The sequence below is a fragment of the Bufo bufo genome, chromosome 1 (assembly GCF_905171765.1).
Source record: "Bufo bufo chromosome 1, aBufBuf1.1, whole genome shotgun sequence".
Taxonomy (NCBI): domain Eukaryota; kingdom Metazoa; phylum Chordata; class Amphibia; order Anura; family Bufonidae; genus Bufo; species Bufo bufo.
The window spans coordinates 561,631,304-561,658,820 of NC_053389.1; the positions used below are offsets into that span (position 1 = coordinate 561,631,304).

At 41.2% G+C, this 27,517-nt stretch overlaps 1 protein-coding gene across 1 annotated transcript in view; it reads right to left on the bottom strand.

Moving 5' to 3' along the window:
• Nucleotides 1-27,517, bottom strand: part of CACNA2D1 (calcium voltage-gated channel auxiliary subunit alpha2delta 1) — a 1,018,968-nt gene that overhangs the window by 422,255 nt on the left and 569,196 nt on the right. Inside the window, 1 exon segment of the mRNA XM_040413129.1 lies at nucleotides 15,630-15,756. Coding sequence (XP_040269063.1) covers nucleotides 15,630-15,756 — 127 coding nt within the window.

The window sequence follows — 27,517 nt, forward strand, 5'->3', positions numbered from 1 at the left end:
AGTACGACTGACGCGAGCATGCTGCAGCTGAAACTCCACTATGGCCTGCTGCTGCTCGCACAGTCTCTCCAGCATGTGCAAGGTGGAGTTCCACCGGGTGGGCACGTCGCATATGAGGCGGTGAGCGGGAAGGCCGAAGTTCCGCTGTAGCGCAGACAGGCGAGCAGCGGCAGGATGTGAACGGCGGAAGCGCGCACAGACGGCCCGCACTTTATGCAGCAGCTCTGACATGTTGGGGTAGTGGTGAATGAACCTCTGCACCACCAAGTTCAGCACATGCGCCAGGCAAGGGATGTGCGTCAAACCGGCTAGTCCCAGAGCTGCCACGAGATTTCGCCCATTATCGCATACCACCAGGCCTGGCTTGAGGCCCACCGGCAGAAACCACTCGTCGGTCTGTTGTTCAATACCCCGCCACAACTCCTGTGCGGTGTGGGGCCTGTCCCCCAAACATATGAGTTTCAGAATGGCCTGCTGACGTTTACCCCGGGCTGTGCTGAAGTTGGTGGTGAAGGTGTGTGGCTGACCGGATGAGCTGGTGGAAGCAGTGGAGGAGGAAGCCGAGTAGGAGGAGGAGGCTACAGGAGGCAGAGAATGATGCCCTGCGATCCTAGGGGGCGGAAGGACGTGCGCCAAGGAACTGTCCGCCGGGGGCCCAGCCGCCACTACATTCATCCAGTGTGCAGTTAGTGAGATATAGCGTCCCTGGCCGTGCTTACTGGTCCACGTATCTGTGGTTAGGTGGACCTTGCCACAAATGGCGTTGCGCAGTGCACACTTGATTTTATCGGACACTTGCATGTGCAGGGAAGGCACGGCTGTCTTGGAGAAGTAGTGGCGGCTGGGAACCACATACTGCGGGACAGCCATGGCCATCAGCTTTTTGAAGCTGTCTGTGTCCACCAGCCGGAATGACAGCATTTCAAAGGCCAGCAGTTTAGAAATGCTGGCGTTCAGGCCAAGGGCTCGAGGGTGACTCGGGGGGAATTTGCGCTTCCTCTCTAAGGTTTGAGATATTGAGAGCTGAACGCTGCTGTGTGATATAGTGGAGACGCTAGTTGACGGTGGCGGTGGTGGTGGTGTCGGTGGCACATCCTCTGTTTGCTGCTCGGCAGGTGGCAACATTCCTCTCGAGGCGGAAGCCGAGGCAGCAGCGGTAGAGGGAGCAGGGGGAGCCTCAGCGAGTGCCTGGTTTTTAAGGTGTGTACCCCACTGCAGTTCATGCTTTGCATGTAGATGCCTGGTCATGCAGGTTGTGCTGAGGTTCAGAACGTTAATGCCTCGCCTCAGGCTCTGATGGCAGAGCGTGCAAGTCACTCGGGTCTTGTCGGTAGGACATTGTTTAAAGAAGTGCCATGCCAGGGAACTCTTTGAAGCTGCCTTTGTGGGGCTGGGTCCCTGTTGGCGATGTCCAGTAGCAGGCGAACTCTGGGGGCGGCGGCTCGTCTGCTTTGGCCCCCTGCTCCCTCTTTGGCTTCGCTGTTGTCTCGGTCTCACCACTACCTCTTCCTCTGAACTGTGAAAGTCATCGCCACGACCTTCAGTCCATGTGGGGTCTAAGACCTCATCGTCCTCTGCATCGTCTTCCACCCAGTCTCCCTCCCTGACCTCCTCCTGTTCAGTCTGCACACTGCAAAAAGACGCGGCAGTGGGCACCTGTGTTTCGTCATCATCAGAGAGTCGGTGACTCTGCTGTGGTGGTATTCCCATGTCCTCTTCATCTGGAGACATAAGTGGTTGTGCGTCAGTGCATGGTATGTCTTCCTCCACTGTGGAAGGGCTAGGTGGACGCCCCTGGGAAACCCTGGAAGCAGAGTCTTCAAACAGAAGAAGAGACTGCTGCATAACTTGTGGCTCAGACCGTTTCCCTGATATGCTTGGGGGTGATGTGACAGACTGATGGGCTTGGTTTTCAGGTGCCACCTGTGCGCTTTCCGCAGAAGACTGGGTGGAAGACCATGTGGTGAACGTGCTGGAAGCACTGTCGGCCACCCAATCGATTAATGCCTGTACCTGCTCAGGCCTTACCATCCTAAGAGCGGCATTGTGCCCCACGAGATATTGCGGTACATTCTGCCGGCTAGTTGAGGGAGTTCGTTCCCTACTGTGTGCGCCTGGGGCCGAACGGCCACGTCCTCTACCAGCAACAGAGGCTCCACGGACACCACCACGACCGCGTCCTCGTCCCTTAATAGTATTTTTCTTCATTGTTGCGATTCAACTCGCACCACAATGAAATATATTATTTTTTATAAGCAAAATCCCCTCACTGGAATACTTTCAGTCTTTTGACTGTATGGATTACAGATGGAATGACTGTTATATGTGAGTACCGCTTTCTTTGACAGATTCTAGTATGGGTACATATATGTTTTCCCAACCCCAGCACATTAGTTTGCTAATTCCAGATGTATGAAACGCAGGCCTAACTGTATCTAGTATATTGAACGCCAGATAAACTAACTTGGCCTTTTTTAAATAAAAAAAATCCCCTCACTGGAATACTTTCAGTCTTTTGACTGTATGGATTACAGATGGAATGACTGTTATATGTGAGTACCGCTTTCTTTGACAGATTCTAGTATGGGTACATATATGTTTTCCCAACCCCAGCAAATTAGTTTGCTAATTCCAGATGTATGAAACGCAGGCCTAACTGTATCTAGTATATTGAACGCCAGATAAACTAACTTGGCCTTTTTTAAATAAAAAAAATTCCCTCACTGGAATACTTTCAGTCTTTTGACTGTATGGATTACAGATGGAATGACTGTTATATGTGAGTACCGCTTTCTTTGACAGATTCTAGTATGGGTACATATATGTTTTCCCAACCCCAGCAAATTAGTTTGCTAATTCCAGATGTATGAAACGCAGGCCTAACTGTATCTAGTATATTGAACGCCAGATAAACTAACTTGGCCTTTTTTAAATAAAAAAAATTCCCTCACTGGAATACTTTCAGTCTTTTGACTGTATGGATTACAGATGGAATGACTGTTATATGTGAGTACCGCTTTCTTTGACAGATTCTAGTATGGGTACATATATGTTTTCCCAACCCGAGCACATTAGTTTGCTAATTCCAGATGTATGAAACGCAGGCCTAACTGTATCTAGTATATTGAACGCCAGATAAACTAACTTGGCCTTTTTTAAATAAAAAAAAAATTCCCTCACTGGAATACTTTCAGTCTTTTGACTGTATGGATTACAGATGGAATGACTGTTATATGTGAGTACCGCTTTCTTTGACAGATTCTAGTATGGGTACATATATGTTTTCCCAACCCCAGCAAATTAGTTTGCTAATTCCAGATGTATGAAACGCAGGCCTAACTGTATCTAGTATATTGAACGCCAGATAAACTAACTTGGCCTTTTTTAAATAAAAAAAATTCCCTCACTGGAATACTTTCAGTCTTTTGACTGTATGGATTACAGATGGAATGACTGTTATATGTGAGTACCGCTTTCTTTGACAGATTCTAGTATGGGTACATATATGTTTTCCCAACCCCAGCAAATTAGTTTGCTAATTCCAGATGTATGAAACGCAGGCCTAACTGTATCTAGTATATTGAACGCCAGATAAACTAACTTGGCCTTTTTTAAATAAAAAAAATTCCCTCACTGGAATACTTTCAGTCTTTTGACTGTATGGATTACAGATGGAATGACTGTTATATGTGAGTACCGCTTTCTTTGACAGATTCTAGTATGGGTACATATATGTTTTCCCAACCCCAGCACATTAGTTTGCTAATTCCAGATGTATGAAACGCAGGCCTAACTGTATCTAGTATATTGAACGCCAGATAAACTAACTTGGCCTTTTTTAAATAAAAAAAATTCCCTCACTGGAATACTTTCAGTCTTTTGACTGTATGGATTACAGATGGAATGACTGTTATATGTGAGTACCGCTTTCTTTGACAGATTCTAGTATGGGTACATATATGTTTTCCCAACCCCAGCAAATTAGTTTGCTAATTCCAGATGTATGAAACGCAGGCCTAACTGTATCTAGTATATTGAACGCCAGATAAACTAACTTGGCCTTTTTTAAATAAAAAAAAAATTCCCTCACTGGAATACTTTCAGTCTTTTGACTGTATGGATTACAGATGGAATGACTGTTATATGTGAGTACCGCTTTCTTTGACAGATTCTAGTATGGGTACATATATGTTTTCCCAACCCCAGCACATTAGTTTGCTAATTCCAGATGTATGAAACGCAGGCCTAACTGTATCTAGTATATTGAACGCCAGATAAACTAACTTGGCCTTTTTTAAATAAAAAAAATTCCCTCACTGGAATACTTTCAGTCTTTTGACTGTATGGATTACAGATGGAATGACTGTTATATGTGAGTACCGCTTTCTTTGACAGATTCTAGTATGGGTACATATATGTTTTCCCAACCCCAGCAAATTAGTTTGCTAATTCCAGATGTATGAAACGCAGGCCTAACTGTATCTAGTATATTGAACGCCAGATAAACTAACTTGGCCTTTTTTAAATAAAAAAAATTCCCTCACTGGAATACTTTCAGTCTTTTGACTGTATGGATTACAGATGGAATGACTGTTATATGTGAGTACCGCTTTCTTTGACAGATTCTAGTATGGGTACATATATGTTTTCCCAACCCCAGCACATTAGTTTGCTAATTCCAGATGTATGAAACGCAGGCCTAACTGTATCTAGTATATTGAACGCCAGATAAACTAACTTGGCCTTTTTTAAATAAAAAAAATTCCCTCACTGGAATACTTTCAGTCTTTTGACTGTATGGATTACAGATGGAATGACTGTTATATGTGAGTACCGCTTTCTTTGACAGATTCTAGTATGGGTACATATATGTTTTCCCAACCCCAGAAAATTAGTTTGCTAATTCCAGATGTATGAAACGCAGGCCTAACTGTATCTAGTATATTGAACGCCAGATAAACTAACTTGGCCTTTTTTAAATAAAAAAAAAATTCCCTCACTGGAATACTTTCAGTCTTTTGACTGTATGGATTACAGATGGAATGACTGTTATATGTGAGTACCGCTTTCTTTGACAGATTCTAGTATGGGTACATATATGTTTTCCCAACCCCAGCACATTAGTTTGCTAATTCCAGATGTATGAAACGCAGGCCTAACTGTATCTAGTATATTGAACGCCAGATAAACTAACTTGGCCTTTTTTAAATAAAAAAAATTCCCTCACTGGAATACTTTCAGTCTTTTGACTGTATGGATTACAGATGGAATGACTGTTATATGTGAGTACCGCTTTCTTTGACAGATTCTAGTATGGGTACATATATGTTTTCCCAACCCCAGCACATTAGTTTGCTAATTCCAGATGTATGAAACGCAGGCCTAACTGTATCTAGTATATTGAACGCCAGATAAACTAACTTGGCCTTTTTTAAATAAAAAAAAAATTCCCTCACTGGAATACTTTATGGCTTTTCACTGTATGGATTACAGGTGGACTGGTATTAGTAGGGGTGACACAAGCACACCCAAGTCCCTGATGTAGGATTTCTATGGCACAGACCACTATTACAAGTGATTAATGGACGTTGGGAGAGATTGTGCTGCAGCACTAGTCCCAAGATAGCCGCCGCCTATCAGCCCAGTAACATGTGCCACAAAATGGTCTGCACAACCTTTAAAAAAAATAGCCTTGGACTGTGCTGCTAAATCGCTATTGGTCTGAATCCCAGGTGTAGATGTCTGACTTGTTTGGAGCTTTGGAATGCACACTGTGGCAGCTTCTGCTGCAGCACTACAAGTCGCAAAATGGCGGCCGGCGGTCAGCCCGGGTACATGTGGATGGAAAAATCACTCTGGCCACTCTAAAAATAGCCAATCCCTATCAAAAAAGCAGCTCAGCTGCAGTTGTTCAGATGAATCACAGGTGGAGGAGAGAAATTTGCTTCCAGTTATTCAATTATCCCTGCCTATTCTCGCCCTAGCATCAGCTGCGTCTAACCCTGTTCTATTCACATCGGGAGTGAGCACGTCCCGACGTGCGCACAAGCTTATAAGAGGCTGAGTCACATGCTGCACTTGGCCAATCACAGCCTTGCCAATAGTAGGCATGGCTGTGATGGCATCTTAGGGCAAGTAGTATGATGCATGTTGATTGGCTGCTTTGCAGCCTTTCAAAATGCGCCAAAATACATGCCGAACGACGAACCCGAACCCGAACTTTTACTAAAAAGTTCGGGTTCGGGTCCGTGTCACGAACACCCCAAAATTCGGTACGGACCCGAACTATGCTCGAACTGTTCGCTCAACACTAAACAGGAGGTAACGAGAAATGTCCTGCAATCCTCGGAAGCGGTAGGACATTTGCCAAACTGCTACCAGCCTCAGGCCCACCCGCCATTGCATTTACCCAGTGTACAGTTAGGGATATATAATGTCCTTTTCCATGATTAATGGTCCACGTATCGGTAGTTATGTGGACCTTTCCACAGGTTGCGTTGTGCAGTGCACACCTGATATTGTCTGCCACTTGGTTGTGCAGGGCAGGGATGACTCGCCTTGAAAAGTAGTGACGGCTGGGAACCAACCCCGTACTGTGGGACAGGCATCGCCGTAAGGTTTTTAATAGTCTCTGTCTCCACAAGACTAAATGACAGCATTTCAAAGGCCAGGAATTCTGAAATGCTGACATTCAGGGTCAGGTATCATGGGTGGGTGGGTAGGGGGGTACTTTCTCTTTCTCTCCAGTGTTTAGGGAATGGACAGCTGAATGCTTCCATGGGACAGTGTGGACATGCTGGGTGACGATGGTGGAGGTGGTGGTGTTGCTGCCACATCCTCTGTTTGCAGGGTGGCAGGTGCCACTGTCACTCCAGAGGGGGAGAAAGAGGCCGAGACTGCAGCAGAAGAGGGAGCAAGAGGAGCCTGAGATCTTTAGTGGTTTTTCAGCTGTGTACTCAACTGCAGCTCATGCTTTTTTTATTTAGATGCCTGGTTATGCAGGTAGTGCTCAGGTTTAGAACATTTATGCCTCGCTTCAGGCTCTGATTGCACAGCGTGAAAACCACTCGTGTCTTATCGTCAGCACATTGTCTGAAGAACTGCCACGCCAGGAAACTCCTTGTAGTTGGCTTTGGTGTGCTCAGTCCCTGGATGCGGTGGACAGTAGCAGGCATACTGGCTAGGGGACGGCCACTCTGCTTTTGCACCTTGCTCCCTCTTTTGCTGTGCAGCTGGCGCTGTGTGACCACCAACTTTTCCTTCAAGCTGCACACGTCACTCGCATGACCTTGATTCTATGTGGGGTCTAGGACCTCATCATCCTCCACATCATCTTCCACACACTCTTCATCCCTGCCTTCCTTGCCGATCTGCACACGGCAGAAAGCCGCTGCAGTTGACACCTGTGTTTCGTCATCATCATCAAAGATGTGCTGCAGTGGTCCTCCCAAGTCCACATCCTGAAACATAAGTGGTTGGGCATCAGTGCACTCAATCTCTTCCACTTCTGGGGCAGGGCTATTTGGATGGCCCACGGAAACCCGGCCAGCAGAGTCATCAAAACCATATGAGACTGCTGCAAGACTTGGGGCTCAGACTGCTTGGCTGATTTGCAAGGGGGTGAGGTGAAAGACAGATGCCCATGGGCTGCAGGTGCCAAATATGCGGTATCAGCAGGGGACCGGGTGAGAGACAATGTGAAGGACCTGGAGGCACTGTCAGCCATCCAATCTACTACCGCCTCTACTTGTTCTAGCCTCACCATTCTTAGACCGGTATTCGGCCTACAAAATTACGCTGAACGTCCTGTCGCCTACATGCACCTGAGGAAGGTGTTTCATTTGGGCGTGTAGCTGGCACAGATCGACCACGTCCTCTCCCTGCAACAGAAGCTCCACCAGCACCAGCAGCACCACGAATAGGGCCACGTCCCTTATTTGATGCTCTCCTCATTCTTTGAGGTCACCCACCGACCTAACAGACAGAATAACTATATTAATTTCCCTGTCACGTATGCAGTGCAGGTGTACCTCACACCAAAAAAAGGGAATATGTCACCCACCGAACTAACACACGGATTAAGTATATTAATTTCCCTGTCACATATGCAGTGCAGGTGTACCTCACACCAAAAATGGGTATATGTCACCCACCGAACTAACAGACAGATTACTTATGTTAATTTCCCTGTCACGTATGCAGTGCAGGTGTAGCTCACACCAAAAATAGGAATATGTCGACCACCTAACTAACAGACGGATTAACTATATTAATTTCCCTGTCACACATGCAGTGCACGTGTATCTCACACCAAAAATGGGTATATGCCACCGGCCGAACTAACTGTCAGAAAAACTGTATTAATTTCCCTGTCACGCATAAAGCACAGGTGTATCTCACTAGTGTAGATCACGAATATTCGAATTGCGAATTTTTATCGTGGATATAGACACTTTGAGAATTCGAGAATATTTAGAATATAGTGATATACTGTATATTCGAATATTCGAGATTTTTTTTTAAATCAGTACACATGATCGCTCCCTGCTTCTAGCTTGTGGGCCAATGAGAAGGCTGCAGTATCTTTGACTTTAGGAGTAGAGTTGATTGCGAGGTTCAGACTGGAAAAAAATTAAAACTATAAAAAAAAAGATTAAAGCACTATATTAGCTAAATTGCTCTACATTAGTTTTTTTTCGAATATTCACTATATTGCTATATATTCTTGTTTTAGAATATTACGAATATTCAAAAAAACTAATATATTCGATATAGTGCTATATATTAGTTTTTTTGGAATATTCGTCATTTTTTCCATCTAAAGTCATGATTCCTCCCTGCTTAAGTTGCTTGTGGGCCAATGACTCATTTGCCCACAAGCAAAAAGCAGGGAGGAATCATGTTTTTACTCGGCAATTGAAAAATTCACGATAAAAATTAGCATTACAAAAATTTGCATATTCGCATATTACACGATCATTACCTTGCCGATTTTTCGAGTAAAAAAATTGTACAATAAAACAAATATTCCAATTCGCGAATATTCGACAAATATTCTACAAAGTATTCGCTAAATATCGCAAATTCAAATATGACCCCTGCCGCTCATCACTATATCTCACATCAAAAACGGGTATATGTAACTCATCGAACTAACATACAGATTAACTATTATATTTTTGTGTCAGGGGTAAAAATCACTATAGGTCACCCACAGAATTAACAGCCAGATTATTATATTTCTATGTCAGGGGTACAAATATGGTGCATTTCACCCACAAAAAATCACTATAGATCACCCACAGAATTAACAACCCAATTATTTATTATGTTTCTGTGTCAGGGGTGCAAAGCTGGTGTATTGCACCCACCAAAAAATCATTATAGGTCACCAACAAAACAAATAGCCAAATTCCTAAAACTCTCTCTTGCTTCAGCTGCCTGCTTCCTGTCGCTGCACTACTCAGAGCTGATCTGATCCTGCTTGTATAGAGGCTGGGTCGCATGATGCACCGGCCAATCACAGCCATGCCATTACTAGGCATGGCTATGATGGCTTCTAAGTACCCACAGCTTAAAAGCTTGTTGATTAGCTGCCCTGCAGCCTTTCAAAAGCTTTATTAAATGCCCAAACACCAAACTCGTACACTTCTCTGGCAAAGTTGGGGTCCGGATACCCAAACTTGCAAAGTTTGCTCAACACTAGTGATGATCGAGCATGCGCAATGCTCGAGTCTCCGCCCCGCAAGTTATTTGGCAGCCAATAAACATGCAGGTAAGTACTGCCATCACTGTAATGCCGTACCCATGTTGGCTGCTGGCATTACAGTGATTGACTGGCCGAGACGAGTCATCGGGTGCTATATAGCACCCAATGACGCATGTTCGCCTCATTCTTAGTCAGGGAGAGCTGTGCTGAGGAAGGGACAGACAGTTTAGGGAGTGATTTAAGAATATTTTTACCACCAAAACTTTTCAGAGACCAAAAAGTCATTTTAAGGACTATTGTGTGTGGCAGCAGCAATCTATATTTTTTAGCACAACCTGCGCTAAATTGCTAAAACTTTACAGACCCAAAAATCCTTCTAAGGACTATTATGTGTGGCAGCAATATCTATTTTTAGCGCATCCTGCACTTAATAGCGTATAATAGTTAGGCCGCTGCAGACAGTGACATCAGCTGCGCTACATCTCTAGAGTAAAGTGTGCGCATCCAAAAAATATCTGTGACATCCAGTACACTTTTTCCGTAGACGGTGTCCACTGCGGATAGTGACATTAGCTGTACCACATCTCCAGTGTAAAGTGTGCGCATCCAAAAAATATCTGTGACATACAGTGTACTTTTTTAATAGACGGTGTCCGCTTCTGATAGTGCCACATCTGCAGTGTAACGTGTGCGCTGAAAAAATGTATCTGTGACATCCAGTGTACTTTTTCCATAGACGGTGTTCGCTGCAGACAATGACATTAGCTGCTCCACATCTCCTGTGTAAAGTATGCGCATTCAAAAAATATCTGTGACATGCAGTGTACTTTTTCCGTAGTCGGTGGCCGCTGCGGATAGTAACATTAGCTGCGCCAAATCTTCTGTGTAAAGTGTGCGCATCCAAAAAATATCTGACAACCAGTGTACTTTTTCCGTAGACGGTGTCCGCTGCGGACAGTGACATTAGCTGCGCCACATCTGAGTAAATTGTGCGCATCCAAAAAAATATCTGTGACATACAGTGTACTTTGTCAATAGACGGTGTCCACTTCTGACAGTGACATTACCAAGGCCACATCTGCAGTGTAACGTGTGCGCTTTAAAAATGTATCTGTGACATACAGTGTACTTTTTTTCGTAGACGCTGCGGACAGTGACATTACCGGTGGTACCTCTCCTGTATAACGCTTCCGCATCCCAAATACCTGTGACATTCCCTGTCATTTTTGATTAGCCGCTGGTGACAGCATTGACATTACCTGAGGGATATATCCTGTGTGACGTTTCCACATTCCAAATACCTTTTTAAATTGCTTTGCGCATACACTTCCAAATCCTATGCTACTGTACGTGTGACAGACTTTCAATCATATATAACATTTAATATGAAGAAGGTGAGCAGTAAGGAACGTGGCAGTGGGACAGTCTCATGACACCCTGCCAGCACCCTCACCCTGATGCCCTAGTGTCGCAAGGAGGGAAACATTTTGGAAGGAGTACATAGCAGACCGTCCTCAATGATCCCTCAGTGCCTTACAACTACTGGGTGTCCAAGCTAAACACATGGCACGAACTGGCACTCTACGCCTTGGAGATGCTGGCCTGCCGTGCCGCCAGCGTTTTGTCTGAGCAGGTATTTAGTGCTGCTGGTGGCATTATAACAGATAAGCGTATCCGCCTGTCAACTGAAAATGCTGACAGGCTGACTCTTATAAAAATTAATAAGGCCTGGATTGACCATAACTTCTCAACTCCACCAGAGGAAAGCTGATAAACATAAAAGCACTTTAAATGTGTACTGAATACACTGTATTCCCATGCACCCATTCTACCACAAACAAGGGTATATGGTTGAATCTTCCTTTTCTCATCCTCCTTCTTCTCTTCCATCATATCAACATGCTTATTCGTTGGATATAATGCCCTCGCATATATGCCCTTCGCATATAATGTTTTACAGGGTCAGCTCACCAGCAGGCCCTCACCTACAATGTTTTACACGGTCAGCTCACCAGCAGGCCCTCGCATATAATTTTTTACAGGGTCAGCTAACCTTCAGGCCCTCACCTACAATCTTTTACAGGGTCAGCTCAGCAGCAGGCCCGCATCTAAAATCTTTTACAGGGTCAGCTCACCAGCAGGTGAGTAGGCCCTCGCATATAATGTTTTACAGGGTCAGCTCACCAGCAGGCCCTTACATATAATTTTTTACAAGGTCAGCTCACCAGCAGGCCTCCACCTACAATCTTTTACAGGGTTAGCTCATCTGCAGGCCCTCACATATAATGTTTTAGAGGGTCAGCTCACTTGTAGGCCCTCACCTACAACCTTTTAGAGGGTCAGCTCACCTGCAGGCCTGCACCTAAAATGGATCGTCGCCATCACGGGGACTTGCGATCGGCCCCAGGTTTTCTAGAGACACCAAAGCAGCAGGCCCTCGCACATAATGTTTTAGATGGTCAGATCAGCAGGCCCTTGCTCCAAATGTTTTTGACGGTCACCAGCAGGCCATCAATCATAATTTTTCAAGGCTATGTATGATGCCCTCCTTTATGTGTAACAAAGGGTGTATTGCAGTGCCGGTTCCTTGTAATTTTTGGCAGACCTTTCACTTAGTGCATAGGCTTTATGAGTGTAGGAGTCCAAATACATGAACAATTGTAATGAGGCCCTCCTTTATGTGATATACAGGTTGTATTGGAGTGCCTCTTCCTTGTAATTTTGGCAGCACTTGCACTTTATATGCAAGTAAATATACAAGAAAGAATGTTTCCTAATAATTTTTCCTCTAAAATCGATTTTTGCCTCGGTTTTGTGCATATTATTGTCAGTCTGTAAAAGTGGCGTACTACTCGGACAACATCGTTCCCAGCAGTGACCTGGGAGTCCATGATACATCCAGACATCCTCCCCATGCTGTTCCCGAACCATTTAGGTGGTGTTTCCATCATTTTCTGACCTTTTTCTATGAACCAGGCACCCTCCCCTCTTCAGAGCAGAGGCTGCCTGGTTTAATGCTTGGGTTCTCCTATTGACTTCCATTATACTCATGTGCTCGTAGAGCACCCGAGATCCCGATGTGTTTGGCCAGAGCAACACTACTCAACACTAATAATGACATTTTTGCAGTGCACAATCTGCACAGTATCAATCACATCTACGTGTCTTACCTCTTCATGCATGTAGTCAGGCGATATTCATATTTCTATATGAAATTTGAAAAATGTTTTATCTCTATGAAAATATTTTTTTCTACAAATTATTTACACATATCTCTATATAAAAGCTGACATTAAAATACTTTTTACATCAAGAAAGCTGCTGAGCATGGAAACTGCTATAACTGTTGAAAATGATGCAACATCAATAAAGTCTGAACCTTACCAAGTGAACAAGACATAAATGGACACTGATTTATGGCAGGGCCTTGAGTTTGCTGCACAATAAGGCACAGCACACAAATAGACACTATCTATCAAAATGTCAAAAGGACGAATACAATAATTGCCGAGTACCTCCACAAGTGGATGGATATACAAGTAAACTGCTTTAATAACAGGCCTCCATTAGAATGCTACCTGTGAATTAAGGTGGCTTTGTGAATTAGACTATTAGAGCTGCATTTACTGTTTAAGACACTCTGAAGTCTGCATCCACTTTTAGATTCTAGACTACTAAACAGCTCCTTGACATACGCTCTAATAAGCCACTCCCCAGAGTGTGGAGGATTTGCTGATTGCATATATTCATCTGGGCACCTTTCTCTGCAAGGATGTTCAGAAATCCTTATCATGCAACTGTGGGAGTGACAGCAGGGCTCCCCACAGAGAGGGCAGGGATGGATTAAGTTACTGCAGTGTATACAGATCAGAAAGCGGCATGCAGTATGCGATCGCTGGGAGTTTGGTGTCTGCATGAGCTGCTAGGTCTTCGCAGATCCAGATGAGCTGTGCCATGAAACCCCGGAATTGGGTCTAATATGTGTGCATGAGAAACAGGAGAAATCAACAAATAATTTTTTTTTTATGTTAAATGCCCCCTCTTTTATGACATTTTGGTCATACAAGAAGGGAGTACAAAACATTTTTTTAAAAAGTATAGACAAAAAATAATAATACAGAACGCCACCACACATCACACTGAAGCTTCTTGTCCCACCCCTGGCAAACGTAAAACATAACCCAAAAATCCACTATATAAAAACAACCATTATTGAAAGGAGACATCACTTAAAAAAGCATCTTAGTTGCATATTAACACAAAAAAGGTAAGGAATTTGAAAACAAACTATTTTTCCTTTTTTTTTTTTTTAACCTTTCCCAGAGTATAAAAAATACTATAATAAAAAACACATAAAAATAAAGCCCCATATATAACTGAAAAAGGCACAAAATTGACATAACAGAATGGATAAAAAAAGTTATGGCTTTCAAAGATGCATGTACTAAAGAAATAGAAAATGTGCCTGGTCAAAAGTGACTGTGGGTTAAATGGCTCAGTTTAGAATTGGTTGAGAAAGTAGTTAATAAAGTATGAAAAATAATAGATAAGGGTACACTTTATATAGCTCCATTAAGTCATCAATGTATCTGATTGTAAGTGTTTTTTTGGTTAAATATGCTGGGGGGTTTTGTAAAAAAAAAAAAACAACTGATGGATGGAATCCTAACTTAAAGCATACCTAAACTTTCAGATAACTTTTCAAATATGCTGTCCATTTGTGTATACATGAGTGATACCAATATATCTGAAAATTATATGACCTGTATCTGGCCTGTTTTAGCAGTTTTCTCCTTTGCATGCCACAACTTTAATTATAAGTTGTCCATGAGCTGGTGGGTGGAGTCTAGGTGTACTCTGTGAACGGGAGTGATAAGCAGCTAGAGACAGCAGATTTTGCTTCCTCATACTTTCCCAGAGTAACTCAAAATCACCATATAGGACATTATAGTGAAGTACTCAACAATACAGATGTAAATGAAGCACTTGGGATGATTCCTGTCTCTGCCGTCTAGTCTCTGCTTCTCTGTGCATTTCTTCCTCCTCCTCCTCCTCTTCCGCCTCCCCTCTATGTAGATTTTGTGTTAACCTGATCCTTTAGTGAGCCAACAATAATCTTGGTTTTAACAAGATTTATTTCTCACAAATTTCGGAGATAGTTAATGTAGAAAAGTGGAGAGGAAGAAAACAGCTGATAACTATAGAACAAGGCATTTCTTCTAATAAAATATATTACAAAGTTTTTTTTTATATTCACACGTACATATGATTTTTTATTTATGCAAAGTTTTATGAAAGGTTAGTGAACTTTTAAGTTGATGGCAATTATAACAATCTTGCTGTTTTAGATGATTTCAAAATTCAGTTCATTTTGGTACTGGATTGGCCCTTTCATCATGAAAAAATACACACATATTTGCAGGTTTATAAGTGTATTTTTACTGATAAAGGGACCTATGGGAAGATTAACTTATGAAGGGAAAATTGCATTAAAGTAATGTTTACTGTCCTCAATTTCATTTGGGCAATGCAGATATGCACTGGAGGCTGCAAGACCCATTTTCCTGAATTCATCTTAGGTTAAGTGGTCCCAAACCTAGCGACAGATTCTCTTTAATAAAATATAAACCTTTATAAAAGATGTGCCTTTATATATTGTCTTTGTCATTTTTAATTAGCAATTTGAATTGTTTCTTCTCAAACTGTACTGTTAACAATGTCGCAAATAAGATCGGCTCGTAGATTTATTGGATTTTGTGCTTTAAATAGATGACATATTTTATTCTCCTGACACAAGGATGAACATATCTTAAACATTTCTACACATAAAGAAATTATATTACGTTTCGAAATGTGGTAAAATATTTTAGTACAAAATATATTAACAAAGGAAACATTCATAGGAATAAAAGTAACTTACAGCCCTCGTAAATATCTGTGGGAATATGAACAGCAGAGTGCTGGTACGATGTTTGCCGACGAAAGACAGGATCATCTTGAAATGCAGGCTTGATACGATGACTTATTGCTTCACTGTCATTATCTGACTAAAAAGATGTTACATAAAATTAGTATAGAAAACTATGTATTCATGCAAAGTATACACATTATAATTATACAGCATAAAAGTATTAACAATGTATATATTGATGTTACCTACTGTAGACTCTAAGGCACGGATCTGCAACCTTCGGCACTCCAGCTGCTGTAAAATTACAACTCCCTGCATGTTCTATTCTCATCTATGGGGTTTCTGAGAACAGCTAAGCAAGTGTGCATGCTGGGAGTCGTAGTTTCACAACAGCTAGAGTGCCAAAGATTAATCTAATAAAAAGAATAATCCATAAGTGATGGAAATGTTGAGACTTCCAGATGGGAATTTTTTTTAGTTTGTTTGCACAGAATCTGACTCCACGCCAGGAGCTAAATTCTCTAAACTGACAAGGGTGCCAAATGCAACATAAATATATGAATAGATATGACACCCTTCAACACCCTCTTAGCAGATTAAGTTCTGTTCAAGTTAGGTCAGGTGGATGCAGAAAACAACCAGAAAAATATTGGGCAGACTAGATGGGCCAAATGGTTCTTATCTGCCGACACATTTTATGTTTCTATGTTAATAGACTAGGGCAATAGATTCAAGTTACAAAAAGAATTTGTCACAAAAGTTCCTGACTTCATTCCAACCCCTGGAGAAATACTGCCCTACTTCTGGGTGCACATTGTGTAGGCACTGCTGCAGAGATAGGTAGAAAGAACCTTGAAAAAAGTAAAACACCCTCTTCCAATATTTTTTCCTAACAATAATGTCCTTTAGCAACCTATCATTTAAACAATATAAATTATATATATATATATATATATATATATAATTTTTTTTTATTGGTTGCTCTGCGTTATCACCACCTAGAGGCATACATTTACAAATATAATGTTGTTATGAAATCACATCAGAAGTCCTAAGTTGTCAACTGCCACCCAATTATTCAGTACAGTTCTTCACTGATTGCGCAGTGCTCCCATCCAGAAGATGCTGACTTGACATGTGACTCGACATGTACATCAGCGGACTCCAATAAATAATGCTGCACATGGCAAGAAAAACTAGCGTATACACAGTTCTGAGAGCAGTGTTATTTAATATAGGCCGCTCATATGACCCTTCATCAGTAGCCATGTTTTGGATGGGATTGTCATACCAAAGGATAAAAAAAAGTTCAGCTTACTAGTTAATTCCAAGACGGGAGGAGTGTCGTTGTTTATCGGTATGAACCACACATTCCACATTCCTAGCTAACATATTCTGTTAGGGAAAATATTATTGTGCGTCACTCTGACAGCCACAACAAATTTTAAACAAATTCTATGTCACTGTGTAGTGCAATTAAATTTTAGTCCATGTGGATCCCTCCAGAGGGTCCAAGATCCCTCCATACTATGAACATAATGGTATTTTGCTTTTAACATGTATTAGGGTTAAAACCAGATGGGCCGAACTTGCTGGATGGATCAAGCTTGGCAGCTGGATTATTGCCATATGGGAGGAGTGTTGTTGGTTATCGGAATGAACCACACAAATCACTGGTACCATTTTGGGGAACATACAACTTTTTAGCGTTTATATTATGTTTCTTGGGAAGTGAGGTGATCAGAAATGGCTGGGGGAATACAGCCCCCAGAGAGGTTGTACCTACAATATATAGAGGTTTATAACTATAAAAGTATGCTAAGACCCATCAACTTGTGCATACTCCCAGTCCCCAGCAGTGACATAACCACTGGGACTGGATCCATGCACACCTAAACAGTTAGTCTGCCCTGGAGGCTGGTTTTAAAGTCAGTATGAAACTGAGTCTACTTTTACAGTGCCTACCAGTAGCCATTTGGCTCCAGGAGAAGTATATAGTGGGCTCAGCATGCATGTTGGTACTTGCATCCCTGGATCCGATGAAAGCTGTCACGGCACCGGACGGGGTTAAAAGCAGAGTGTGCCTGGCGTGCATGCTGTACCTGCGCTCCCTGGACTTTGTGTGGCTATCATGGCCCATAAACAGGTAGGAACTAGTGTTAGGGACCACTCATAGAGGCGACCTTGATGTGGTGAGTGGCTTATTACGCTTTGGCCAAAATGTACACCAATGCCTCATTCAACATCCAGCATAGAGGCAGGGCAGAGTGCTGGTTGCAGAGTGCTATTGCATTTGTGTTTTTGCGTTTGTATGTGTATTTCACCATAGCGATGTGCACCTGCATACAGGGTTGTGCTGACTGAATCCCCCACATTTTTTCTTTGTAGTATATATTGGAGGCGTGGCGATCTCCATGCAGTCATGCACACCTGACTAGTTAGTCTGCCCTGGAGACTGGTTTTAAAGTCAGTATAAAACTGAGTCTACTTTTACAGTGCCTACCAGTAGCCATTTGGCTCCAGGAGAAGTATATAGTGGGCTCAGCATGCATGTTGGTACTTGCATCCCTGGATCCGATGAAAGCTGTCACGGCACCGGACGGGGTTAAAAGCAGAGTGTGCCTGGCGTGCATGCTGTACCTGCGCTCCCTGGACTTTGTGTGGCTATCATGGCCCATAAACAGGTAGGAACTAGTGTTAAGGACCACTCATAGAAGCGACCTTGACGTGGTGAGTGGCTTATTACGCTTTTGCCAAAATGTACACCAATGCCTCATTCAACATCTAGCATAGAGACAGGGCAGAGTGCTGGTTGCAGAGTGCTATTGCATTTGTGTTTTTGCGTTTGTATATGTATTTCGCCATAGCGATGTGCACCTGCATACAAGCTTGTGCTGACTGAATCCCTCACTTTTTTTTCTATGATGTTATTTATGACAAAAAAATTAACATTGCAAAATTTACAACAGAAAATGGCAATGAAGAAACTGCTGCTTAAAAAAAAAAATATATATATAGGAAACCGAGGTCTTCTTTGGTACTGGCTGGTACCTTAGTACCAAAGCTGACTTTGGATTTCTATTTTAAAATGTTCTGAAGCTCGATTCGCTCAAGCCTATATGTACCCCAAAATGCCATTAAAAACAACAACTTGTCCTGCAAGAAATAAGCCCTCGTATGGCTACATCGTTGGGAAAAAATATATAGCTCTTGCAATTCAACAATCAAAAAAAATTGCAAGTCATATAGGGTGAAAGTCATATAGGGTGAAACCACAATATAAAACAGTCAGTATAGAATAATAATAAAATATACCAATAATCTGTTCTATCCTCCTGATCTCCAAATGAAATCAGAGTGAGTAACATAATTTTAAAATAATGCAAGTATTTTATTTGCAGAATATATCAATTGACCCCTAGAGAAAGTAAACGTTAAGCAATTCCTCTCGATAAAGAATTTATGCTCAGATTCTACACAAACTCTTAAACCCAATCACTAACTTGCCAGCTTGCCAAGATGAGATGGCTCACCTTTCTCATCTACGCACACAAGAAATAGGCTTTCAAGAAAATGAAATCACAAAGGAATGTGTAAAAAGCATTTAAAGGGAAACACTTTTATCTGCAACTTATCAGAATCTATGAGGCACGATCAACATTCCCTGTAAATATCCCATAGGCATAATATTCTAACAGTAAGGATTTTAGGCAAATAATTTACAAATACTAATATATATATATATATATATGTGTGTGTGTTTGGGATTTACATTAAAGGAAATCTGTCTCCAAAAATTTTAGCTGCCAGTTAAAACCCGATAGCAAAACATGTGTTTTTTCTAATCTATTTTTTTATTTTATTTTCTGATGGGGACCTCATTGACTTCTATGTGAGAGTCTTCTAGGCATGCTCTGTGAGCATTGAAAAGAATAGGTAAGTTTTGACAATCACCAATTGTGAATGGTGGATCCAAACTTATCTATACAAAGAGATGATATAATAACAGGCAGGATTAGAATGACAGATAAGCAGGAAACTGCAGTAAAGTGATATGTACAGACCAAGAAGTGGTGCCTTTTAGACTTAGTGGTCGGTGTAAAAACTGCAGGGTGTTATGATCTTTATTTAAATATAGATAGTGACATGGAAAATAAAAAATAACAATCAAAAATTATTTAATAATATGTGAAAAAAAAAAGATTTTAACAATCGGCCAATTCTTTTTATTTATTTCCAATTTCCTTTAAAGAAGCACTCTATGGCCTCTCTGATTCTCCAACTGACATACAATATGTGTGGACAGGAAGTCAGTTTCTCTAATCATTCCTATGAGACGGACATTAAGGCTCTCATAGGGTTTTTAGAAACTATCTGTCCACACATAAAACATAATGCCACTGCTGGGGACCAGAACAAAGTTGATAATTCATATATACAGTCACCAGTGAGAAGATTACCTTAACTACAATTTATATCATGTACCTTTCTAATGGGCTGGAGACTGAAAAATGCTTCCTTAAATAAAGTTGATAGTAAAAAAGTTTGTGATTTTTTTAACTGATTTTTTTAACTCCCATAGAAGTATTTATAATTTAGATTCTTAACCACATCTACAGTACCTTCCAGCATATCAGCCTGTTTACTAAGAGAACAGGGAATATAGTCAGACAGCCCTGGAGTCCTTCCTCTGATCTCTGACGTTAGAGTGGAGCTCTGGCTGTGTATTAGTGACAGTGAGGATCTGACACAAATTTACACAAATGAAAAACATTTTGGGGAATTTATCATGCAGGTAATATTTGAAGTCAGTTTTCCTTGACTCTGTGATGGCATAAATTGTGCAAATGTATCAAACGTCACCTCATATTGTTTGTTGAATATAGTGCATATTGAAACCCAACACTTTTATCTAGAAATGTTAGAAATGTATTTCATTATATCACCATCTCTATTGGAGTGAGTTTATGACAAATCTAAAACATTAAAGGAATACTAAAACCTGAAAAAAAGTATGTTTAACTCCATAAAGCGCACACAGCCATGTTTGTAAGCTGCTCCCCAAAATTCTGCCATATGATCTTGCAGGAAAAAAACTGTCTCCTTCCCTCGGTCTTCTCAATCTTTGGCTACAGAATGGCTAGGTGAATGACATCAAACTTTAAGAGTTTCTGTTCTGACTCCATTTATAGTTTAGGAGTCCCTGCTCTGCAGCTGACTCCATATATTGATTAGAAGTCCCTACTTCACTCCATATATGCTTAAAGGGGTTCTGAAGTTTGTTTAAACTGATGATCTATCCTCTGGATAGATCATCAGCATCTGATAGGCGGGGGTCCGTCACCCGGGACCCCCGCCGATCAGCTGCTTGAGAAGGCAGTGGTGCTGGCAGTATCGCCGCTGCCTTCTCGCTGTTTACTGCATGTTCAGTGACGTCACGACTATTATCAATGGCCTGGGCGGGGCTAAGCTCCATTCAAGTGAACAGAGCTTAGCCACGCCCAGGCCAGTTGATACAAGTCGTGACGTCACTGGCCCTGCGGTAAACAGTGAGAAGGCCGCGGCTTTCCTGGAGCGCCACTGCCTTCTCAAAATGGTGATCGGCGGGGGTCCTAAGTGTTGGACCCCCGCCGATCAGATGCTGATGATCTATCCAGAGGATAGATCATGAGTTTAAGCAAACTGCAGAACCCCTTTAAGGATACCTCTGTATATTCAACTTTTATTCTGTTTCTACTTGTAAATTGTCAGTGCTGGGTCATAAACCAAGGACCTTATGTATTGGAGGCAAATCCTCTAACCAGGCAAACATATTCATTTGCACAATGTACTGGTACCTACAGATACATCTCTTTGTATATACAGTATGTCATTACATTATATAGGTGTTTTTCTTATAAAAGGATAAAATCTGAAATATAATTTTATCTTTTTTTAGTAACTGCAAAAAAATGTATGGCCCAAATTACAATAATCATAAACCTATCACAGTCAGGTATTGAACCCAAGGCTTTCTATACTAAATACCTTAAAGGGAACCTGTCATCAACTTTATGCTGACCTCACTGAGGACAGCATAAAATAGTGACAGAAATGCTGATTTCAGCGGTGTGTCACTGATGAGCTAAAAGTAAGTGGTTGCCGAGAACTAGCATCATAATCATTGCAGCCCAGGCCTTGAAAAGAGTCAACTCTATTTGATTCCACTGTGGAACGCACCGGAAGTCTAGTATGCACTCTGTATTGGAGACTTCGGTAGCATGGCTCTATGCCATGCTTTCCTTAGTTTCTGATCTTTTTCTCAACTAAACACTTTGCACATCCTATCGGTTTTCCATATCTACTTCGATTCTGGTTTTGAACATGCAGCATCCTTTCGGGTTCCACTTCCGGTTTGTTTGCGTTCCACTGTGGGACGCACCGGAAGTTCTATGTTGCGTTCCACGGGAACGCAAATGAATATAACAGAAGAACACAGTAAACGGCACCCCACAAAGTAAGGGACGTCATGCTATATTCCCATGTATATATTTGGTGTGTTGTTTTTCTCTGATTATAATAACCCTGACCTGATGCATATTTCTTGACTGCATCATCTCTGAGTGTCACTTCCGGTGCGTTCCACCCTGGAACGCATACTGACACCGGAAGTGACATCATTGTAAGTGTATCTTTGGCGTTTTTTTCTGTCATTTAAAGATGATCACTGTATATGCTGTTTATATCTGCTCCTGATGAAGGGGACCCATACAGAGGCCCCAAAACGCGTTGAGCCATCCACTCCCCCCACCCTGGCTTTGGAATAAAGAGAAAGAAAAAGAATAAGACTCCTGAGTGTGTTTTGATCCGAATCTGACATCTCTACAGGCGACCCAGGCGCAGGAGGTGTGGTGTGGGTGTCTTGAGCTTTATCCCACATTACCCTCCTGGGTGAAATGAGTAATTTTTAATATATATAATTTTTTATATATATCTCCATTATACTTTTGATTTGTTTTTATGTGGTCACATGTGACTTTATATGATACAATTTTTATATGATACCATTTATTTTAAACACGTGATTTTACATACTCTTTGGGCTCACACTTATTCAAAGTGTGTCAACATCATAGGGTCCGTAGAGACAATCGCGCAGGGAAAATGCATTTTTAGGAGACATACCGAGCTCTCCATAGGGACTTCTAGGTGGTGGTTTTTGCCTATCAGAGCCGGTGACGTCACCGGGAACACTGCTGAACGGAAGCCTCCGCCTAGCCCTGCAATAAACGCCCTTGCCCTGCAATACAGCGCAGGGAAAGGGAGAGCACCGGGGCATGAAATGCTCCAATGCTGATGTCAAGAGAGCCAGAGGGGTGAAGATAGGGATATGTCAGGGTTCAGCTCTGAATCCAGACAACCCCTTTAAGAATTTTTCTCATGTGTAATGTATTGATATCTACAGATATATCTATCATTATAAACCAGTATATTGTATTGGTGTTTTTTTTGTTTTGTTTTTGTTTTTAAGATGATAAAAGCAGAAATCTAGTTTAATGGCACTAAATAAATTACAATAATCACAAAACTGTTCATTATAGAAGGAGAACAATTGAAAGAATGAAAGGGGCATTTATATCAAATGATGGATACGAATGCTACCCGACAGACTGCACTGATTATAAAATTGATGCCTCTTGATAGACTGAACTAATTATAAAATGAATGCCTCCTGGAGGACAACACTGACTATAAAATGAACACCACCTGATGGATCGTAATGACTTTAAAATGATTACCTCCTGACAGGCCACATTGACTATAATGGGATCTGGTTCCTATTAGAAAACCTGAAATTTTACTGGACATGAAGACACCGCGTGCTGCACGATTATGTCCTATATTTTTGACAGTATCTGCAAGGGAAGCTCCTGATGGATCCTTGAGTACCTACATGGGTGAAATCTAACATATGGGGGTCTTTATTTCCAGAAAGGGATTAACATAGAAACATAGAAACATAGAAACATTAAGAATACAATTAGTGCTAAGCAACTTAAAGCATCCAAAGTGGAATTCGATCTGAAGTTTAAGAAAAATTTGCAACTAATTTGATTTTCCTTGCACTTCGTGGTCACTATTTTTTTTCCCTAAAATGGCAGCTACATGCATTACAAAGTGAAAGTAAGAAACCCGGGAACACAAGATCATCCATAATGCCGTGCAGGCAGCCAATCAGCAGCTAGCCAGCCCCTGTGATATCATAGCCCTTTAAAAAACCCATCTCACGTGGTCTCCGCTATTTCACATTGATGACATCACGGCACCTGCCCAGTGTGAAGATGTGGTGATGTCACACGTCAGCGTGTGAGAATTGGTGCATTTTCTTCAATCAAAATCGCAGCAATGACCTCTCTCTCAAATGGACAAGGTGAGTATGTATTTTTTTTACCACCATTTCAGTTAAAAATGGATTAGTTACCACGAAGCACCAAGAAATTTGGATTCATGGTGAATCTAATACTTTGGAAATTCAGATCATATTCTACTTGATTAACTTCTACTCGCTCAACGCTACTTCTGGCAATATGAATGGCACAATTTCCAAATTTATTTTGTACTATTACTAAGAGATTCCTATCAACAAAATGACCATGTTCACTGTGGCCTCCTCCTCCTAAATTTCCTGGCTCACGTGCAATAGCATAAGTGGGGGAAGAATACATAGTTGCAACCTGAGAGAACAATGTACTGCTTTTCTATTGTATTTTTTTTATATTTTGCAATTGTGATACCTAATAAAACAAGAGCAAATAACAAAGAAACATTAGTTAGGTTTTGTTGGTTGTTCTTTGGGTTTGGATTCCAGGTTTAGTGGCCGTCTAAAACATAACCTCCATTGATCTGAGGCGTAAATACAGCCCTAAAGAGAAGCATTCTTGCTAGGCATCTTCACATGGTTAAGGAAACTCATTAAACCTGAGAAGGTAATTAAACTAATTTGTCTTAGTAGAAACCTAAGTAAATCTTATACATTTGAACAGTGATTCACCTTTTTACAAAAAGCAATTTTGCTAAGAAGTAAATTTCCTATTACGCAGAAGAAAATATTTCTAAATAGGTACGGTACCTCTTTCACAAATAAGGTGAAATGTTCCTAAACAGGTCTATACTTCAGTCTCCAGTGTCTTAGGTAATGAAAATATTGCTCCTAGATAGGAAATGTATTCAGTGGTGAAACACCAGCAAAATAAATTTCCACTGATTTGGTAGTCTTTACTTCTGAATATAAATATATATTCAAGCTCTCCACCTAGAGGACAAAGAGTAAACATACAGTATGTTGTATATAGTGGAGATGAGCAAATTTCAATGATTTGGCTGAATTCTCCATGCAATTTGATTTTAGTTCTGAATTCTACCCAAATCAAAAGTGCTGTGATTGCCTCTCTCTTTCTCAGACACACACTCTCTCTCATGATTCTGCCAAATCGAATAACACAAAAATTTGGTAAAATCAGAATTTTTTCGTTGAATTTCCAATTTTTTGAATGAATTTGCTCATGTGTAATAGCAGTGTATACAGATGTACTGCATTTAGCGCCTGTTTGTTTTCTTTTTAGATGAACAGAAACTTTAAAAAAAATACATTATCATTATGGAGAAATTTCCAACACAGAATAAAAATTCTTCATGGAGTAAACTGTCTGCCTACTGTATTTTTCATAACTGCAATGCTCTTGTCTCTGGGTAAAATTGAACAGTTTCAAGAATGTAATCCTCAGATGCTGCAAAAACAATTAAAATACAACCGCAACCAATTCGTCTCATGAGGCAGGGACTGAAATTCAATCAAAAGTGGCAGAAAAAACTCCCGTAGGATGGTGGGCTACAGATTAATTTTTCATCTTTTCTCAGTCATCTCTCATTTACCAGAATTGACAGTTACTTTATGCAGGCTTAGGAAGGAGAAATATTACACTGTATTTCTATAGCTGTCTATACTACAAGAATTTTATAATACTTTTTCTAAAATCCATACTAAAACGATTCTTTCAAGGAAGATATAAGATTCAGTCTCATTTTATTAATACTGTCAAGCAAGCTTACAACACTGGCATCCAAACTCCAATGTTGCAGCGTTTGCCATCCCAGTGGTACTGTTTCCTTTAACGCTGTGTGCACACAGGGAAATGCAGTTGGTTTCAAAGTAAAATACTGATCATTTGTCAGCTAGTTGGCAATGTATGAGAACACCAATTAGATGAAGAATTATTGCACATACATATCATATCAGTATGTGTGCACCAAGCTTGGGGCTTGTCAATCCATCTTTATCCTTTTTTCCTTAGTTGCACTGCAAATGTCTAACACAAGACAATTAGTTTTTACAGTACAGGCCTGTTAAGATGGTGGAACTTGCTGTCAGAATTTTGGCACAGACACTTCACCAAAATTCTGGTACCTGCATGGTGTCTGCCTCCCATTGTTTTCAAAGGGAGGCAACTCTGCAATTTGTGGAACGGCAGTTTAAAGTCACAACAGAGCCAAGAAGGGACATGTACCCCATGGCACAAAAACATTTATTTTGTTTGAGGACAAGTGATGGCAGTAGCCATCGATCATTCCTATACAGTGGAGGTGATCACTGCAGTAAATGCAGATCTTTCCTCCACTGTCTAGCAGTACCTTCCCAATAATTGCCTGCTCGGACAGCCCAAGTAAATAGCCACTCTTTCTGCAAATAACAAACTTTAATAAGGACTCTGACTCTGTAGATGTACATGACTTTTTTTTAAGGCTCTCAAGGTCACTTATTACTTTTCCCTGAGGGATACATTGATGTTGGAGCATAACTAGTGGCAATGCTACAATTTTAACTCACATTTTGTCAAGGAAACCTAAACATAATTAAGACGTTCTATAAAATCAAGTATCCCACATTCTGGGACACAACAGAAACTAAAGGCTATAAGGGACCTTAATTACGGTAAGTTTTTAAAATATTTTATTAAAGACACTGCATACAAGGGAGATAATCAGTAGATCTTACAACAAGGTACTTGAGAGAACATCCTGACTTCACATTCCAAATTAGAATGTCCAATTTTTAGTTTATACAATAACAGAGCTCTATCCATATAGATAAGGTACATTCAGTGTATATTGCGGTGGTGACAATCAAGCAACATAGAAAGCTAACTGTAGAGTAAGCACCAACTAGATAAAGGAACAAATTTAGGGGGGGGGGGTAGAAGATATGAAAAATCAGCTAATGAGAAAGGGCATGTTAGGAAAATGCACTTAATGTGGTGCTAAGCCTGCAAGAACAACCGTATCCTTAGGTGGTACCTCAATCTAGGGCAAAGTGTCTATATTGTCTCCAGGGTGACCAAATCTAAAAGGTGTGACGAACTCAGGTCCCAGTGCACAATTTGTTTCACAAAAAATCTGATCACATTTAATCTGCCACCCGGCCGCTGCCATCTTGCTTGAAGATCTCGCTTGAAATCGTGATGCGGTGACGTATGAAATCCATGCCAACTGGCCATGCGAGATTTCGTGCCAGATCCTCAAGCAAGATAGTGGCGGGCAAGCCGGTTCATGAATGGATAATGGATCAGGTATGTATTTTATTTATCTTTTTAAATTTTCATTGCACCCACTACTTACAAAGAAATGCACTTCGTGACAAAGTAATTAGTCACAAAGCAATTGTTTTTTACAAAATTCGGCAAAGCAGCCGAATCAAATTTTCCAATGCTTCGCCCATCTCTAATTAAAGGGAATAATTTATGCAGCTTCTCAGGGGTGTAATACTAGCAAGTTAGTACTATATTATAATTCCCTTGGAGTTGGACACACCTTCATATATAAGGAATTTGATCTAGAAGAAATGTATTTTCTCTGTAAGGAAA